Below are 20,500 nucleotides of genomic sequence, written 5' to 3' on the forward strand. Positions count from 1 at the left end.
CTTAGAACTTCTTGTTCACATTGTTGAGTTCTAGGATCTAGATGAAGCAATGATGGAGTATTCCAAGTCAATTTCATCTCCACAACTTTATTTTCTCCTTTCAATGTTGGAAAGGATGCTTCATCAAAATGGCAATCTGCAAATCTTGCAGTAAACATATCTCCCGTTAATGGCTCAAGATATTTAATTATCGAGGGAGATTCATAGCCAACGTATATTCCCAATCTCCTTTGAGGACCCATTTTAGTCCGTTGTGGTGGAGCAATAGGGACATATACTGCACAGCCAAATGTTCTCAAATGAGAAACATTAGGTTCCTGACCAAAGGCTAATTGTAATGGAGAATACTTATGATAACTTGTCGGCCTAATTTGAATTAGCGCCGCTGCATGCAAAATAGCATGCCCCCATGCATTTGATGGGAGTTTACTTTTCATAAGTAATGGTCTAGCTATCAATTGTAGCCTTTTGATAAGTGATTCTGCTAGACCATTTTGCGTATGAACATGCGCTACCAGATGTTCAACGTCAATCCCAAGTGATATACAATAATTATCAAAAGCTTGGGATGTAAATTCTCCAGCATTATCCATCCGGATTGATTTAATTGGATGGTCAGGAAAATGGGCTTGCAATTTTATTATTTGTGCAATCAATCTCGCAAATGCCATATTACGAGATGATAATAAGCACACATGCGACCATCTAGTTGACGCATCAATCAGGACCATAAAGTATTTAAATGGTCCACTATGTGGATGTATCGGTCCACATATATCACCTTGAATTCTTTCAAGAAATGACGGTGATTCTATACCAACTTTGGTTGGTGATGGCCTTATTATTAATTTCCCTTGAGAACATGCAGAACAGAAGAATTCATCTGTTCGAAATATTTTATGTTCCCTCAAGGTATGGCCATTTGTGCTTTCGATGATTTTTCTCATCATCACATATCCTGGATGACCCAATCGGTCGTGCCAAATCTTAAAATCATTTAAATCAGTAAACCTTTAGTTTACTATAAGATTGGCTTCGATTGCACTTATTTTTGTGCAATATAATCCAGAGGGAAGAGCATGGAATTTTTCCATCGCATATTTCTTTCCCGATATTGCCTTTGTAATTTGAAGGAATTCTTGATTCCCTTCTTTTATAGTCTCAACATGATATTCATTTTTTCGAATATCTTTAAAGCTCAACAAATTTCTTTGAGACTTTGGAGAGAACAATGCATTGTCAATCATCAATTTTGTTCCCCCAGGCAATAATATATAGGCTTTTTCAGAGCCTTCAATCATTTTTGCACTACCACATATTGTAGTGACATATGCCTCATTTCTTTTCAAGAGGTTAAAATATTTTTCTCTTTTGAGAATTGTATGTGTGGTTGCACAATCCACAATACATACATCTTCTTCATCTGCCTTAGATTTTATCACAAGTGATGATGTATTCATCTTATTTCTTCAACAAGTACAAAACAAAGAAATAACATATATTAGAAATATTACAAGGATAACAAGAAGGAACTAACAGGTCTCCAAGATAAAAACATCAGACTTGATGTTCAACTGGCTCAATGAAATCTTCCACATTCAGCTGTGTGATATCAAAATCGTTATCCATGAAAACATTGTTGGACTCTATATTTTTTTCTTTTCCTTTCAAGGAAGCTTGATAGAGATCCACAAAGTGCTTTGATGTACGACAAGCGCGTTCCCAATGGCCAGTCTTGCCACAACGATAACATATACTTTCATTCTTGGGATAATTTTCACGCTTTTCCTTGTCGTATCTTGCACCAGCACTTTCCCCTTTTCGGTGGTAACTTTTATTTTTGAAGTTTTGACCACCATAACGATTTTGACCACGACCGGGATTTTTACCACGGTATTTTCCATGACGACGACCGCGTCCATGGCCACGACCACTGCCCTTTGTATTTTCATTATACAATGATACCTCATTCACTTCAGGGAATGGGTTTGAGCCAGTAGGGCGTGACTCGTGGTTTTTCAACAACAGCTCATTATTTTGTTCAGCCACCAGAAGGCATGAAATCAATTGAGAGTATTTGGTAAAACCTTTCTCTCTATATTGCTGTTGCAGCACCATATTTGATGCATGAAATGTGGATAATGTTTTTTCAAGCATATCTTCATCAGTAATTCTTTCTCCACATAGTAACAACTGAGAGGTAATTTTGAACATAACAGAGTTATATTCACTCACAGTTTTGAAATCTTGCAATCGCAAGTGAAGCCAATCATAACGGGCTTTTGGGAGAATTACTGTTTTCTGGTGATCATATCTTTCTTTCAGATCTTTCCAGAGTTGACAGGGTTCTTTCACAGTAAGATATTCATCTTTTAACCCTTGGTCTAGGTGATGGCGAATGAAAATCATCGCCTTTGCTCGATCTTGCATCGACGCATCACTATTTTCTTTATAGTTTCACCAAGACCTTTTGCATTTAGATGCATCTCAGCATCCAGTACCCATGACAGGTAATTTTTCCCGGATATATCAAGTCCCACAAATTCAAGATTTGTAAGGTTTGACATATTGGTAATATTGAATAAAATATTATAATTATTTAAAGAAAGATTACCTCTGTAATAGCTGCACCCGAAACTTCGTGCTGATAACGTGTTATGAATTTAATAATAATAATAGTAATATTATTATTAGTAAGATGCAATACAATAGTAGCTATATTAGCTCAGTGAGAGGAAGAGAGGATTGCTATATTTCTTATATATTGCTTCTGATGTGTTTTTGATACAAGGAGTGAAGGGGGTATTTATACTATCAGGACTAGGAATAAACAAATATATAATTTGCATAGCATAAATAGATGTTGAAGCTAGTCTAGTTGGTTACTTAGCATGTAGCTTTGCCTTGTCATATATTAATGCACGTGTTCTATTCCCAATAGCTACAATTTTCCTTATGTTACATAACACCAATATAATTTTCTTTTTCTTTTTGTTTTTAATACTTAATGCGGAAAAAGAAAACACCAAATTTCCAGCAATCCAAATAATTTAATTGCGAACTCAAAAATATTCACATAATCTCAATTATATAACAAAGTATATAAAATATGCAAATATTTAAGCAATTAAAAAAAATAGACAGAGAATCAGAGATTTTTTATGGCGACTGATACCAACTGTTAGACTAAAATATCACATGCATCACTATACTATGTGATAATATGATCGACTAACCTCCAGCCATAGTTCTTGATACGGTTGAGCGATCTGGACTGCTGCAGAGATAACGAGTATTTTGTCTCACACTTTACTCAACTCTCTCTAGATGGTGTATAAGGTATGTAATGTGAGCAGTGAGAGGACTAGTGACCTTATATAACCACTGGCCATAGGGGTGTCAAAGTGGGCCAAAGCCCGCGGGTTAGCCCGCACTCGCCCTGCAATGGGGCGGGTTAGGGCTGCAAGAAATTAGGCTCGCGAAAATGCGGGCCTAACGGGCATGGTCCGCGCGGGTTGCGGGCTAGCCCGCGGGTCAGGCCATATTTAAAAAATAAATAAATAAATTATATATATAATATCTTTTTTGTTTTTTTGAATGCTACTGACTCTATTACATTGTAGTATCTGTTCAAATATACTTTCTCAACCTAATGAAGCACAAAGAGTCAACAACGCCTCCACTGAGGCTCGATCTCATGACTTCCCACATGGGAGAGGTCACTACATGCCATCTGAGCACAAGGTGCTTGGCCATATATATAATATCTTAATTCTTAGGCAATGTGTAGATCTAACTATCTAAGAGTACGCAGAAGGGGAGAAATCCAATAATTCAATAATCCTTCGCCAATTCTTAATTCAATAATTCCTAGAGTACGTAGTTCTTCGGTTCTCCCGTCTCTATCCGCCTCCAACTCTATCAAATAATTACTAAATCTAAATCATCAATTCATACATATTTATGAATTACTAAATCGCCTCTAAGGCAAGCAAACATACATATTTATATATGTATTATACACAGACGGGAATTGTAGAGGGAAAATCTGAAGCCGAGAGAGAAATCGAGTGTGCTGTTGAACCCTAGCTTTGATCACCCTTCTACAGTTCTGCTGAACGCGCGGTATCGATCCAGGATATTTGGGTGAGGTTTATGGATTTTATGGAAGTTTCCGGTGCCATATTTCAAGCGGTTTTAACATGTTTATATACTATTTAATGTTTTTTTTAAAACTTAAGTGATGGCCCGCGGGCCAGCCCGCGAGACCCGCAAACCCGCATGGGGCGGGCTTGGATTGTATAGTTCCAAGCCCGCGGGCCGACCCGCCAAAGCCCGCCAAATAAAAAGCCCGCGGTGGGGTGGGCCTAATGAGGCGGGCCGGCCCGTATTGACACCCCTAACTGGCCATCATTGTGGTTGATTGTCTTTAGGTCTCCTAAACCCTAACTAGACTCCTTATTATAATGGTAGTCTAGTTATTAGGTTATTAGTGTTGCACCACATATCAAATACTGAATATTATCATAACTTATCTTAATGTTATAATAATAGTAACGGATAAACATTACAACCAAAGTATCGTTCAATAACGGGGTATTTGGTTTTGAGAGGAAATTAGGATATGAAAGAATTGCAATTTCATGGGAGATGAATAATGTGAAAATTTAAATTCTAATGTTTGGTTTGCAAGAATATAATTACGGGAAATTTCAATTCCAATATTTGGTATACATGAGAATTGAAAGAAAGTAGTATAAAGTTCAAAATGCCCATATTTATCATTAATGTACATACACCATCGGCTGATAGATATAAAGAATGAAAATTTAGGCAAATATGTTATACTTATGCAATACAAATTTTGCTTTTGAAAATACATAGACCAAATTCAAATTTTGTTTTTAAAAATTTATGTAACACTGTAAATAAAACCCTATAATTGAATTGAAAGCAATAAAATTGACAAGAGAGTTTTGAGAAAACATACTTGATTATTGAGGTTGGCCTATTGAGTGACGTTTTGTGTTAAAAGTAGAAAAAGAAGACATGATAGGATTGAGAGAGGAAAATGTCAGACATCAATTTTAGATTAAAATAAATTGGGATATTCATATTCAATCGCTATGCCATGGAACAATCCTTGGTGAACACGGTCCCAAATGGTAACTGTGCCTACGGGTATCATTATCTTCCACCAATTTTTTTTTTTTTTAATTAACAGCGCAACTTTTCTTCTTCATATTCACATTTTGCAGTTTCACTTCCTCTTTGTGCAAGTTTCTTCAACACTCATAAATTATAAATGTGTAGGCATGAATTTATGAATGTGCAGTTATGAAATTATAAATTTCCTGTTATGAAATTATGAATGTACAGAAAATTCATAATTACATAACTGTAAATTCATAATCTCATAACAGAAAATTTATAATTTAATAAATATAAATTCATAGTCTGAACATAGAATGCAAAACGTCGTTAACAACACATTAACTAATTTTTTTTTTTTCAATAAAAACAATACTGTTTGGAACCGTGTTCACCAAGTATGTGAACACGTTTTCACAACACAGTTTGCGATTCATATTACCCACGGCCACAAAAGAAAAAAAAAAAGAAAAAAACAGCGCTGAATTTTCCAAAACTAAATAAAAAATAAAAAATCGAGTATTGGAAATGATAGAGCCCAATAAGTTGGGCCTGAACCCAAAAGTTGAGACCGTGTCTTTCTAAATCCGACCCATAAAGGATTATTATTATTATTATTTTTTAAAGAAAAAACAGAATTCTACTGGGATTAGAATTAGGCGCACTTTAAAACAAACCCTAGTCACACTCCCCTCACAAAATTCCACAGATTTGCTCAACAACGGACTTCTGATTCTCTGTTATCTTATCTGCCTTTTGTTCGCTTTGTTCTCTCGATTCTGATCCCAAAGGTTCGTACTTTCCTAAGATCTCCACTGAATTTTAATTTTTTTTATCCGTTGTTATGTGTTTGATTCGCGCATGGGGCTATGTTTTGGTTTCAAAACGCTTTGATTTGTTGGGATGCTTGGAGTTAATATGTTCGATCTTAGCTTTACTCTGGTAGAATTTTAGGTTTAAGTGAAAAATAGTGTTAGTATTTTGTTCGATTTTTATGGGATTTCTTGTCGCGTAGATTTCTCTGGGAGATTTTAGTTTTTTTTTTTTTTTTATAATTTTTTTTTTTTTGGGATTTATAGATTTATTCGCCTATCTGGGATATTTTAGTTTTTCATTTACGTTCTTGAAAAAAGTTACGTGTATATTCAAAATCTATTGAATATTTTGCTTTGAAAATCATTCTTTTGCAATTTTTGATCGAATGTTTTCTTCTTTACCCGGTTAGTAATCTGGAAAAATAAATTCTATTTTCAAGTTTGTAGTTGATTTAAGTAGTTAATTGTGTCCTAGCTCGACTTTTGTAATTTCTTGTCTGTTGCTGATATTGCATATTTGCTTCATTAGATATCACTGCAATCTGATTATTTGCACTAGATCTTTTGATTTGTTTCTTGCTGCAGTTTCTTCTCTTTAACAATTTACCTTCAATATTAATATTTTTAAGTATCTTCATCCTTGAAGAGCAATAAAACATAGTTAACCAACCTTGGTGCTGGCATTGTTGATTTGTTGTCTCTGGTCTTTATTACTTAAGGTAATTTTACTAGGTTTAAAGAGTTTTGATGGCTAACCTTTTTTTTTTTTATTTGCAATTTTTAGTGCCAAATCTCAACTATTTAAATGGGGAAGAAGAAATCAGCATCTGATGAAGTTGGAGCCAGTAAGACTAAGGGCAGTGGCAAAGATGGAAAGAAAGAGAAGATTTCAGTGTCTGCAATGCTTGCTAGTATGGACCAGAAACCTGATAAGCCCAAGAAAGGGTCTTCTTCTAGACCTAAAGCACCTCCAAAAGCTTCATCTTACACTGATGACATGGATCTTCCTCCCTCAGATGATGAGGATGAGGTAGAGGGTCTTGTAGAAAATGATGAACAGACTGGTAGGCGTAACAAAAAAGACACAGATACCCTTGAAATCTCAGTTACTGATAAAGAGTTGAAGAAACGGGAAAAGAAAGACATGCTAGCTGCCCATGCTGCTGAGCTGGCGAAGAAGGAGGCTCTCAAGGATGATCATGATGCCTTTACTGTTGTTATTGGCAGCCGCGCTTCTGTTCTTGATGGTCAAGACGATGCAGATGCTAATGTTAAGGACATCACAGTAGATAATTTCTCTGTTTCAGCTCGGGGAAAGGAGCTTTTAAAGAATTGCTCTGTAAAAATCTCTCATGGCAAGAGATATGGACTGGTTGGCCCTAATGGAAAGGGGAAGTCCACCCTTTTAAAGCTACTTGCATGGCGGAAAATTCCTGTGCCAAAAAATATTGATGTTCTCTTGGTTGAACAGGAGGTTGTTGGTGATGACAAGACTGCCCTTGAAGCTGTTGTTTCAGCTAATGAAGAACTCATCAAGACCCGTCAAGAGGCTGCATCTTTGCAGGATTTAGCTGCTTCTGTTGGTGAGGATGAAGATGATGATGATGGTGGGAATGATGTGGGAGAGAAGCTAGCTGAGTTGTATGATAAATTGGAGATAATGGGGTCAGATGCTGCTGAGGCTCAAGCATCTAAAATTCTTGCTGGATTGGGTTTTACCAAGGCAATGCAAGGTCGCCCAACACGATCATTTAGTGGTGGTTGGAGGATGAGAATTTCACTGGCCCGGGCACTTTTTGTTCAGCCTACTTTATTGCTGTTGGATGAACCTACCAACCATCTTGACCTTAGGGCTGTTCTGTGGTTGGAGGAGTACTTGTGCAGATGGAAGAAAACTCTTGTTGTTGTTTCCCATGACCGTGATTTTCTCAACACAGTTTGCACTGAGATTATTCATCTCCATGACATGAAACTCCATTTTTACCGTGGAAACTTTGATGATTTTGAGAGTGGCTATGAGCAACGTCGCAAAGAGATGAACAAAAAGTTTGAGGTATATGATAAGCAGTTGAAAGCTGCCAAGAGATCTGGCAATCGTGCACAACAGGAGAAGGTCAAGGACCGGGCCAAATTTGCTGCTGCAAAAGAATCAAAGAAAAAGGCCAAGGACAGGGTTGATGAGGATGAGCCCCTGGCTGAGGCCCCCCAGAAATGGAGGGACTACACTGTGGAGTTTCACTTCCCTGAGCCCACTGAACTGACTCCTCCATTAATGCAGTTAATAGAAGTCAGCTTTTCTTATCCAAACCGAGAGGACTTCAGGCTCTCTAATGTTGATGTTGGCATTGATATGGGGACTCGAGTTGCCATTGTTGGGCCCAATGGTGCTGGAAAATCTACTTTACTCAACCTTCTTGCTGGTGACTTGGTTCCTGCGGAGGGAGAAGTGCGGAGGAGTCAAAAGCTGAGGATTGGACGATATTCACAACACTTTGTAGATCTTTTGACAATGGACGAAACAGCTGTTCAGTACCTTCTCCGTCTTCATCCTGATCAAGAGGGACCTAGTAAACAAGAGGCAGTTCGTGCAAAGCTTGGGAAATTTGGTCTCCCCAGCCACAACCACCTAACCCAGATTGCAAAGTTATCAGGAGGGCAAAAAGCACGGGTTGTTTTTACCTCAATTTCAATGTCAAAACCTCACATTCTTCTGTTAGATGAACCAACAAACCATTTGGATATGCAGAGTATTGATGCATTGGCAGATGCACTTGATGAATTCACAGGTGGAGTTGTGCTAGTCAGTCATGACTCGAGGCTTATATCACGTGTCTGTGAGGATGAAGAAGTGAGTGAAATTTGGGTTGTGGAAAATGGAACTGTGATGTCATTCCCAGGAACCTTTGATGAGTACAAAGAAGAGCTGCAAAGGGAAATTAGAGCTGAGGTTGATGATTAATTTTAGTTTTCAACGAGTAGTAGTGTCTCTCAATGTTATATTAAATGTTTTCCTGATTTTGAGTGTAATCATCTGATGCCAATATACGAAACATGTGCTTTATTAATTACTGCACTGCATGTATTTTGATGGTTCATGCAGTTTTTTCATACTTGTCATTTGGAACAATAAGCTATTGAGAATAGTATTCATTATCAATCCTGTTCATTATTATTTGCTTTGATGTTCTTGTATGCTCTGCAGACTGCAGGGTTACTGAATTTGCAATACTCATCAGGAAATGTGCAAAGGTGGAAAAACTATGAGCATATTAGGGTTGTCCATATATATATAGGGGGGTGTTTTGATGTTTGGTAAATAGTTGTTAGTGATTTTTAAATGTAATGTCATAATTATAAAAATATTGTTGCATTTTTACAAAACTTTCTTAATTTCTAACCCTATAGACATATGAGATTAATCTTTATGTTCTCATGGGAGTACTAATTCTAAATGAGAGTAAGATCCTATGTATAAAAAATATTAAATCCTTATGAAAAAAATAAAATAAAATAAATTCAAAGATAAATTTGAAATTATGGGTTCAAATCATTACTTATATATAAATTCTTTTTTTTTATATCTTTATTATAAAAAATTAATAATTCTTGAGCTAGTTTGGAACTAGCTAGGGACCCCTTCAAGTTTCGGGCTCACTTCACCCTGCCCTGCATTCCCTAAGACCCAAACTAGATTTGGATGAAAATTAAGGTAGTTTGTGTAGTTGAAATCCATCCATATTTTTCCATGAAAACTTAGCCGCCAAGAATATAATTATTTTCAGTTGGCATCTGCGGAAACGTAATCACCTTGCAAAGCCGACCCCAAAAGTAGAAAAACAGGATAGAAAGTAGAGACACACCAAATTTCAACTCACTCTTTTCATTTTAACTTTAATATTTATTTATTGAGGTCATTTTTTTTTTTTAATGACTTCACCATAAGATCACAAGTTTAATTCTTGTCAATATCATTTTCGTTAAGTCCATCGCACATGGTGTTTTTAGTACTATTTATCTTTCCCATGATTTACAAGCTATTGTACAAAATCAAGGTTTATTATTATTATTATTATTATTATTATTATTATTATTATTATTATTATTATTTATGAAGATGAATGTAGCAAAAAAGAGTCAATCCAAGAAAGTACGAAAATTATGTGGAGGAAAAAATTTGAACCAAGTCAATTTATAAAAAATAATACTATATATATATATATATATATATATATATATATATATATATATATATAACAACCAAAATGGAATTTATAATGTTCCAGATTATAATTCCAACCAACAAGAAAAGAGTAAGGATTTATTGCTTAAAAGAATAATTCCAAAATCGAAAGAGGAGAAGAAGGGAAGAGGGTACCGGAGTACACTAGTCAAGGTTGAATCGAAAGGCTCAATTGAGTTTGACCGGAGGCACCGGCGTACACTAGTCAAGCTCGAATCGAAAGGTTCAGTTTGAGATTTGATTTGCACCCAGTGGCGGTTTATATATAGGCTAACTATACCAGCAGCCCACATGCTAAGTCCGTCCTTGTTTGCACCCCCTACACTCGAAAGAAAGCCTCTATGCTATACAATTCAATAAGTTTTAGAAAGATTCTTGTATAAATACGGTGCAAATCCACTTCCCAAACCAATGTGGGACAAAAACTCATTCTTTTTTCCTTCATTTTTCCAACTCAATGGTCTACTTTGAGAATCAATATCTCATTCACCCATTATCCATTTTGAGCGTACAATATATCAATCTCTTCGTCTCACTACGAAGAACCCGAAATCACTTTGACCCGACCCAAATCAGAAGTGGACCCCACTAATAATTGTACCACAAAATAGCCACTTAAAATGTCATTTTAATACTATTTTACCAACAGCCTTTATATTAGAGAAAGTTGCAACTGGAAAAAGAGATACATTATATAAAGGCTCAGGGATCATATAAAGGATTTGAGGCTCACTAGTCACTTCAGTCCCAAATAATTTTTCTTCTACGTATTTTTTTTTTTTTTTTCCTTTTCACTCCATGGTCATGATTACCTATATATATGTACCTGCAGTATACATAGTGAATTTTGACTTCATTTAACTTAAAATACTCATTATTTTTATCGTTTTGATTTTCACTTTAAATCTTATGTCATATTTATTCCTTCATTCTCTCTAACATTCTGCATCATTCATTTATATATATGGAGAAATCAATTTTCTTCAGCACTAGGATATGAAGATTTCAAGGGCGAGAATTTCAACTTATGCACCAAAAGTGTGTGTGCGCGCGTATGTATGTATGTGTGTGTGTGTATATATGTTATAACATCACCCAATTTTCAAACATTATTGTGTGGCACGTAAATTATTTTGTGGACTCGGGTCTAAATGTTCACAATTTACCTTTTAAAAATTCATAATTTGTATAATGTAATGTATTACATTGTTTTGCATTCACAAGTTCCTTTCAAATAGTATAGTCACACAATATTAACATATTAGGATTTGATGACCATGTATTATATTCACAAATTCTTGTTATGTGTTTTGACTTAGAAACACAATTTATATTCTAAAAGTTCACAATTCTAATATTAAAAATACACAATTTATACATCGTTTAAGATAAGAATCCACCTTACTAGGTGAAACCTGGTCCATGGTATAACAAATTAACAACTCTGGTGTGGCATCATACATGATAACTAGTACTAAGAGCATCCACATTTGTGGATTATATAGAGTTATTTCAGAATTAATTCTCCCCACCCAAGATAATAGCTAATGTGGGGAAGAATTATTTGAGAAATAACTCTCCTACAAATGAAGGAAGAATTCAGAAATGGTGAGACCCACCACAAAAAGTAAAAAAAAAAGGACGTGGCTGTCACCATAGCGCACAGCGGGCGCGTGCACTGCTCAGGCGCGCCTGACAGTCTTAATTTTTTTTATTTTTTTTAAAAAATTTAATTTTCCTTTTTATTTTTTTTCCTTTTTTTCTCTCCCTTCCCATCTTCTCTTTCCTAATCACTCTTACATTATCCCACAATTCTCCCCAACAAATGTGGATGCTCCAAAAGCCAGAAAGTGAAATGGGGCCCACGGAATGACGAATCTAACGTACCTCTCTCTCTCTCCCTACCTATTCTCGTGCTTGCATGCACAATGAAAACGATTGCTCACCGCACCCTGCAGTGTTCTACTCTTCCATTCATCTAATCTTATATTCTATTCTAATCTTGATTTCATTAACTTATACTTTATCCGTCTCATTTTATATATCTGATTTGATTAAAGATATTTGACTGAAATTATTTTAATCTAATTTTTCACAATATTAAATTTAGTATTAATATACAAAATTTATATATTTAAAAACTATAAGAAAAATACTATTAAATACAAAAAAATTATATTTAAAAATAAGTAAAAAAAATATTAAAGAAACTAAGTATAACAGATAAAATTAGATAGATGGAATATATATTAAATGTCATGGACCCTCTCTTCAAGCTTATGAAGAGAAAACTATACCCTTCATTTTATTCACAATGAATCCAATCTAAACTCAAATCTCCACTATAATGCTAAAAATAGAAAAAAAAAATCATAAATAATTATTTTCATCGACTAGAGCAATCCCCCGGAGGTTGGGGCTCATCTAGTCTTATATCATACAAGCATTTCTCCTATAGTCACAAAATATTATCTCTCCCCAAACTAAAAGAAAATTATTTGAGTTACATTTTATGATTTTTTTTTTTTTTTTTTTTTGGTAATTGGATGATTTGAAAAGAAAATGATCGCAATTGGTTTGATGCTAAATTGCTAATACTGAATTATTGAGTTTCTTTCCAATATCATAAAATTAGTTGTTAATTAGTGTAGTTTAATTGGAAAAGTGATTCTTACACATTTTTGGTTTGTTATGTATGTTAGTGGTTTGATTGCTAATCAAGTTGGTGTCGTAAAGAGCGGAGGAAAAGTCTGTAGAGTTAAAAATGAAAAGAAGTATTAAGGTAGAAGGAAAAGTTTGTAAAGTTTATTTAAGAAAAAAGTTTATAGAGTTTGTCAAAAACAAAAAGTTTAGAAGTTTGCTTGAGGAAAAATTCTATAAAAGTTTAAATATGAAAGAGATTATAAAAGTTCATAATTTTAAAAAAATATCAACAAACTTTTAAAGACTCTTTAAAAATATAAATCAAATAATATGAGTATCATCAAATTTTTAAAGATTGTTTAAAAATTTTAATTTAGTACCATTGGCTACTTGAAAGTTTTAAATCTTGAAGTATATATATATAAAAGTTGAAGTTGGTTCATATGCGGCTATTGCTTTTCGTGCGGTTATACTGCTTTACTCCACTATTTCTGAACACGAGGTAATGCATTTGTGCATACATAGTGGTGCAAAGCCCCACGACCATATAGGAAGCACTAGTCACATCAGATCTTTCTTCTATAAAAGTCATCATAATTGTATACAACCATACCCTAACCAAATTAAAATATCTAATAGAATTTCACTAAAATCGACTCATTTACTTTTTGAATGCTACTGGCTCTGTTACAATGTAGTATCTGTTCATAGCTACTTTCTCAACCTACTAAAGCACAAAGTGTTAGGAAAACTTGTATTAGGATTTTGATGATACCAATGTAACCTAGAAAGTAGACCCCTAACCGTTATTATTTACAATCGCCGCTTTCGTCCTAGACGAAAGTTGCCATATCTCACATGTAATTCGTGTTAAGCTAGTCAAACACACGAAGACGAGTTATGCTTAGTTGTTAGGGTTATCAAGACGAAAGAAGACACGAAGCATGAAGCAACTGCAACGAGAGTTAACCAGGAGTTGTCATTTAGCACGAAAGGACAGTCTTATTGATGACAATCCTTCAAGACATTCCTTCTCATTAATAGCAAGAAGAATGTCTCCACTGTCTGACTTGACAACATCCTAGGAACAAAAGGACCTCAACTTGTGGGACACACATACCAAGGAGCATTAAATGAAGATGTACTATTTCCTGAAGCTAAAGGACAAAACCCTAAGGCTCTCCATGCCAACAACGGCTACAAGGTACAACCTCATTAATGGAGCATTTAATGCGGGAAGCTCCCCGGTCCTTACCCACTGGACAATAGGTTTGAAAATTTCATCTCCCTCCAACGGGTGGAATTTTCCTCACCTATATAAATCCACCTTCATCAACTTAGAAGGTGCTGGTTCTTATCACTCGATCTATCTATAAGCAAAAGCTCTTAAACGCTCTCAGCTCTCTCAGGCTTTTGTGAACCAGTGTTAAGGTGCAAAGATTCTTGAAGAAGTTCATTGATACTCATCTTACACCTTATAGAAGTCTTGCAACTTGTACGAAGCACTCATTCCTCATCAGTCAAGACTTCATCACGTTGGAGAAATCAGAAATCTTTTTCTACCAACCTCAACTCTGAAGAAGACGTTGATAGAGGTGGAGTAAACTCGCGGAGTTGAAAAACCTACGAAGGCTGTCCGGCTTAGTGATCAAGGAAGTCTTTGTGTAATTGTACTAACGAGTGATAGTGCAATCCTTCCATAAATTGTGGAAGAAGAGTGGAGTAGGCAAAGTTGGCCGAACCACTATAAAAACTCTCGTCTCCTTATCCTCTCATTTACTTTATTTATTTCCTGCATCATATTATCTCACACGAAAGTTTCCTAATAACGACAACTCGTGCAAAGCTAGTAAACGAACTTAACATTTCCGCTGCGCCAAAACACCGAAAGGTTGTTTTTCGGCAAAACACGAAAATAGTCTATTCACCCCCTCCCCCCCCCTCTAGGCTCTCGCTATAACTCTACCGGGACCAACAAGTAGGGATGGCAATGTGCCCCGTCCCCGACGGGGATCCCCGATCCCCGTCCCGAAAGAGACGGGGATGGGGAAAATTTTAGGGGGACAGAGACGGGAACGGGGAATATGTGCGATTCCCCGCCGGGAACGGGGACGGGAGCGGGGATACCCCTCCCCGCCCCGCCCCGCCCCGTCCCGTCCCCGAATATATATATATATATATATATATATATATATATATATATATATATATATATATATATATATATATATAAAAGTACATAACAGTATACGATATATATGTGTGTAATGAACTATAATGCAAAACTGCCAATTATATATACTGTCAACATTAATTATAAAATATATGTATAGTTCATTACACACATATATATCGTATACTGTTATGTACTTTTATATATATATATATATATATATATATATATATATATATATATATATATATATATATATATATAGTTAGTTAGTATTTTAATTTTTGAAACTAGTACTTAAATTTTCAAATTTTATTATTAAAAATTAAAATTATTTAACATTTTGACTAGGAGTTGACGGGGAATGGGGAATCCCCGACCCCGTCTAATTCCCCGCGGGGGCGGGGATAGGGAACACTTTCAATTCCCCGCTGGGGACGGGGACGGGGACGGAGAGTATACTCCCCGCCCCCGCCCCGCCCCGTTGCCATCCCTACCAACAAGTGGTATCAGAGTCAAATACCTTGAACGGTAAAGGCTTTACATTTACTGCCTGGTAGATCCCTTATCAAATCTCTGAAAATTTGCATATTTTCAGCTTTGCACAAATTTTTTTGCAAAATGGAAAAGGATCATGCTAACCGCTCTAAGCAGCTTGCTTTTAGCCTCTCTAAATTTGATGACTGGAAGATAAGAATGCAGGCCCTCCTCTGCTCCATACATGACGAGATGTGGGACGTCATAACAACTGGACCAATCACAGTCATGATGGCGAACACACAAGCCGCAGCTCAAGGAGCCGGTGCTGAGTAGATGATACCGAAGCGAAAAGATCAATATACCTCGGAAGAATGGACAAGGGCAAACCTGGACAATGTAGCATGAAACATCATCTACAACTCCCTTGACGATTCTTTGCTCCCCAGAGTCCGAAAATGCAAGAATGCCATGGAAATATGGAACGTTTTAATGAATCTGGGAGAAGGTGATGAACAGGAGAAGGACAACAAACTAACTGTGGCTATGAAGAAGTTTGAAGACTTCAAAATGTTGCCAAATGAAACGATCATGGACATGGAACTGAGGTTCACCAGACTCATGGGAGATCTGTCATATCTCGGGAAGGAACTAACTGAGAAAGAAAAGAATCTGAAGATTCTTCGTGGTCTGCCAAAGTCTTGGGAAATGAAGGTCATTGCAATGAGAGACAACCGAGACATGAAAACGACGAGCACAACCAAGATTTTCAGTGATCTTAAGGCGTACGAGTTTGAACATGAACCGAAAGATGTCGAAGAATCAGAAACGAGAAATGTAGCTCTCGTGGCCAACCAACAATCAACAACATCTAACAGGTCAAAATCTAACTCTTGTGAATTCTTATCTGATGAACAGTATGACCTATTTGTTAGGAAGATGAAGAGGTTCATGAGGAAGAACAACTTTCAAGACTCACATCGTTCGGGCCACCGAAAGCAACACGAAAGCTCACCTCAAACCTCAAAGCCAGAAACTTCAGACTCGCAATTGCTGTGCTACAACTGTCGGAAACCAGGACACTTCAAGGCCAACTGTCCTCATCCAATAGTAAGCAAACATCAAGATGGCAACGCTACCAAAAGCCCATCCAAGGAGACTGGAGAGAGATACAAAAGAAATGACAAGCCAGAATCATCAAGCTCCAGAAACGAAAGAAGAAGAAAGGCTATGGTAGTGAACGAAACTCATGACACTGTTGAGGCCGAAAGTAGTTCCTCAAGCTCAAGTTCAGACGACGAAAGCACAGAAGAGGAAAAAGGACTGCTATGCCTGTTCAGCCAAGAATCAGAAGATCTATGCCTTATGGCTGACGAGGATGAGGTAAATTCTCAATCATCTTCTTGTTATTCAGCAGAGTCCAGTTCTGTAGGGAGTCAAACTTCCAATGAATCCATTACCGAAATGATGAGGGAGTTCAAAGTGATCAAAAGCACACACTCCAAGCTTAAGGAGGAGAACTCTCGGCTTATGATTAGCTATAATGCGCTAAGGCAAGTTCGAGTTGAGAACATAATGCTAACCATTGCTAAGAAGCAACTTGAGGAAAATGTTCTCGCTCTAAAGGAGCAGTGCACAGCAAGAGAAAAGAGAGAGCAAGAACTTCTTGAAGTCTTAGATAAATTCAATAATTCGTCCAATTTAATGGACCGAATGATAAATGAATCTAGACTGCCCGAGGAAAGAACGGGAATTGGTTTTGACCCCAGCTCTTCTTCACAAGTCGGCTTGAACAAATCCACGAAGGCTTATTCTCATGAAAGCTTTCAAGCTGCATTTGTTCAAGGTCCAACCCAGGTGTCTGAGCCTGTGACGAAAGTTAACAATGTCGCCACACCACAATCAACAAGCCTACCGAAAGGAAAGACTGTACAACGAATTGTGGACCCTCGAAATGAAAAATCTTACAAAGGCAATCCTAGACAAAAATATGTCAAAAGGAATGGACCAAATGACAATAGACAAAATCTAAACCATAAAAAAGGTCAGCCTAATAAGAATATTCAATCAAGGAAAAAGTCGAATGTTGACCAGAGGCAATATCGTCCAAAGCCAACACGAAAGAATCCTGATCAAGGAAGCCAGAGAAATGGACAAGTCAGACAAAACGAAAGATCCTTCAAAAGATCTGGCTATGGCAATGGATGGACTAGGCCATCAGAGGAAGATTGGTTTGATTACCCAGAACCTCTATCAAGAGCTGAATTTGAGATAATTCATCTGCGTAAACAAAACAATCATCTCAAGTATTATGAAAATCCTCCTCAAGAATATTTTCGCGAGAGATATAATGCTAAAACCTTTGCCAGTATCCATTATGATTACCGCACGTCTAATGGGTATAGGGGACCGAGGATGAGTCGAGGAAACTCTAGGTTCATGTGAATTCCAAAGCTGACATCTAACCCTCAGGGACCCGAAACTCAAGGGGTACCTAAAAACACATAATCTTTCTTGCAGGACAAACAAGTCATATGGTGTGTCGATAGTGGGTGCTCAAGACATATGACTGGTGACAAAACAATGTTGAGTAATTTCAAGGAAGTCGATGGACCTAAAGTCATATTTGGAGGAGAAAACAGTGGCAAGACTCGTGGAAAAGGAGACATCATCAAAGAGGGAATAACCATACAAGATGTATCATAAGTTGATGGACTGAAGTTCAACCTCCTAAGCACAAGCCAATTTTGCGACAAAGGCTACAAAGTCGAATTCTCCAAAAACGAGTGTAAAATCGTAAACACGAAGGATGGCAAAATCACGTTAACTGGTCAACGAAAGAAAAACATGTACGTAATCTCGTGGAATTCTTCTAATGCTAACGTTTGTTTTGTGGCTAAAAGCAATGCAGATCTCAGTCAAGAATGGCACAACAAGTTGAGTCATCTAAATCTGAAAACAATCAACAAACTTGCAAAGAAAAATCTTGTGAGAGGACTACCTGAAGCATCCTACATAAAAGACAAAATTTGTGAAGCGTGTCAAAAGGGAAAACAAATCAAATCATCCTTCAAGTCCAAAGATGTGGATGCCAACTCTCGTTCATTAAGTCTTCTACACATGGATCTCTTCGGACCAGTTGATCCAGCAAGTCTAAGTGGAAGAAAGTATACTCTCGTCATAGTAGATGATCACACGAGATATACTTGGGTGCTTTTCTTGAAGAAAAAGAACGAAACAGAAGTCGTTCTCCCCAATCTCTTGAGGCAACTTCAGACAGAAAAAGAAGTCAAAATCATTCGGATAAGATCAGATCAAGGAACTGAGTTTGTAAACAAGATCATAAAAGAATTCTGTGCACAGAATGGAATCTTTCATCAACTCTCGGCAGCACGAACTCCTCAACAAAACGGAGTAGCCGAAAGGAGAAACAGAACCCTGAAAGAAGCAGCACGAACTATGATCGCACATTCAGGCCTACCAAAGCGATTTTGGGCCGAAGCCATAAACACAGCATGCTATACACAAAACAGATCCTTAATCAACAAATCCTACAACAAAACCCCATATGAACTATGGAAAGGTAAAGTACCAAGTATTGGTTATTTTCATGTCTTTGGTTGTAGGTGCTTTATTCACAACAATGGAAAGAATCATTTGAGAGCCTTTGACGAAAAAGCAGACGAAGGATTGTTCATGGGTTATTCCTCAATAAGCAAGGCCTTTAGAGTTCTAAATAAACGAACGATGGTAATTGAGGAATCTATTCATGTCAAATTCGATGAACTATCTGAGAAAAATCCAGCTGGTATTGAATCATCAAGTAATCCACATCAAAACCCTCAATCAAATGAAGAAGAGGTTTCAGATGATGAAGAAGATATATTAACTTCCTACACGAAATATCAGTTGAAGATCTTTGAGCCCGAAACCACAACACAAGAAAATGTCAACGTACAACAAAACACTCCTGATGTTCAAGCACCATCCGAACCTATGATCTACGTTCAGCTTCCTTATATTCCTGAAATGGATGCACAAAATCAGCAAAATATTCTTGAACCCGATCTTAGATGGTTAAGAGATCATCCTCCGGATCAAGTGATTGGAAATGTTCAAGAAGGACTACGAACAAGAGCCTCTCTGCACGAAAATATGATGGCTTGTTTCTTATCACAAATAGAACCCAAGTCCATAGAAGAAGTCTTAAGTGATCCTGACTGGGTAATAGCCATGCAAGAAGAGCTTCATCAGTTTGAATGAAATGATGTGTGGGAACTTGTATCGAGACCAACACATCAGAATGTTATTGGAACTAAATGGGTTTTTAGAAACGAAATGAGTGAAGATAGGCTCATTGTTAGGAACAAAGCCCGTCTTGTTGCTAAGGGGTATTGTCAAGAGGAAGGAATCGATTTTGATGAAACCTTCGCCCCCGTAGCTAGACTTGAAGCCATACGAATATTGCTAGCCTTTGCAGCTTACAAAGACTTCAAAGTCTTTCAAATGGATGTCAAAAGTGCATTCTTAAATGGGCTTCTTGAAGAAGAAGTATATGTTGAGCAACCGCCTGGTTTCGCGGTTAACAATGACCATGAAAAAGTCTATCATCTCAAAAAGGCTCTTTATGGATTAAAACAAGCTCCACGAGCTTGGTATGATACACTCTCATACTTTCTTATCAATTGTGGTTTCACGAAAGGAGCTGTAGACAAGACACTCTTTCGTATAAAAGATGACGACCATATTCTTCTAGTACAAATCTACGTTGATGACATCATCTTCGGGAGTACGAACCCTAACTTATGTGAGAAGTTCTCAAATCTTATGCAAGGTAAATTTGAAATGAGCATGATGGGAGAACTAAACTATTTTCTGGATTGCAAGTAAAGCAATGCTCAGATGGAATTTTCATTAGTCAAGCCAAATATACCAAGGATTTAATCCGAAAATTTGGGATTAATGGAAAAACATCTGTCAAAATCCCTATGAGCACATCTC

The 20,500-nt window shown here is 36.8% G+C and overlaps 2 protein-coding genes and 1 long non-coding RNA gene across 3 annotated transcripts; 2 read left to right on the forward strand and 1 right to left on the reverse strand.

Moving 5' to 3' along the window:
- Nucleotides 1–969: 969 nt before the first annotated feature.
- LOC109150897 lies at nt 970–10,570 on the reverse strand. The gene is made up of 3 exons (XR_002049245.1): nt 10,557–10,570; nt 9,838–9,840; nt 970–1,189 (listed from the first exon to the last, which is right to left on the reverse strand). It is a non-coding gene; the product is annotated as an uncharacterized LOC109150897 (long non-coding RNA).
- LOC109150896 (ABC transporter F family member 4) lies at nt 5,781–9,138 on the forward strand. The gene is made up of 2 exons (XM_019298895.1): nt 5,781–5,942; nt 6,751–9,138. Exon 2 carries the CDS (start codon nt 6,772–6,774, stop codon nt 8,923–8,925), a length of 2,154 nt encoding a protein of 717 aa, XP_019154440.1. The 5' UTR covers nt 5,781–5,942; nt 6,751–6,771; the 3' UTR covers nt 8,926–9,138.
- Nucleotides 10,571–15,643: 5,073 nt separating the features above from the next.
- Nucleotides 15,644–19,762, forward strand: LOC109150803. The gene is made up of 5 exons (XM_019298780.1): nt 15,644–15,831; nt 15,949–17,281; nt 17,549–17,898; nt 18,403–18,825; nt 19,126–19,762. The coding sequence occupies exons 1-5, from the start codon at nt 15,644–15,646 to the stop codon at nt 19,760–19,762; spliced, it is 2,931 nt and encodes a 976-aa protein (XP_019154325.1).
- Nucleotides 19,763–20,500: the final 738 nt, after the last annotated feature.

The sequence above is a fragment of the Ipomoea nil genome, unplaced genomic scaffold, assembly GCF_001879475.1.
Source record: "Ipomoea nil cultivar Tokyo-kokei standard unplaced genomic scaffold, Asagao_1.1 scaffold2280, whole genome shotgun sequence".
Lineage (NCBI taxonomy): Eukaryota > Viridiplantae > Streptophyta > Magnoliopsida > Solanales > Convolvulaceae > Ipomoea > Ipomoea nil.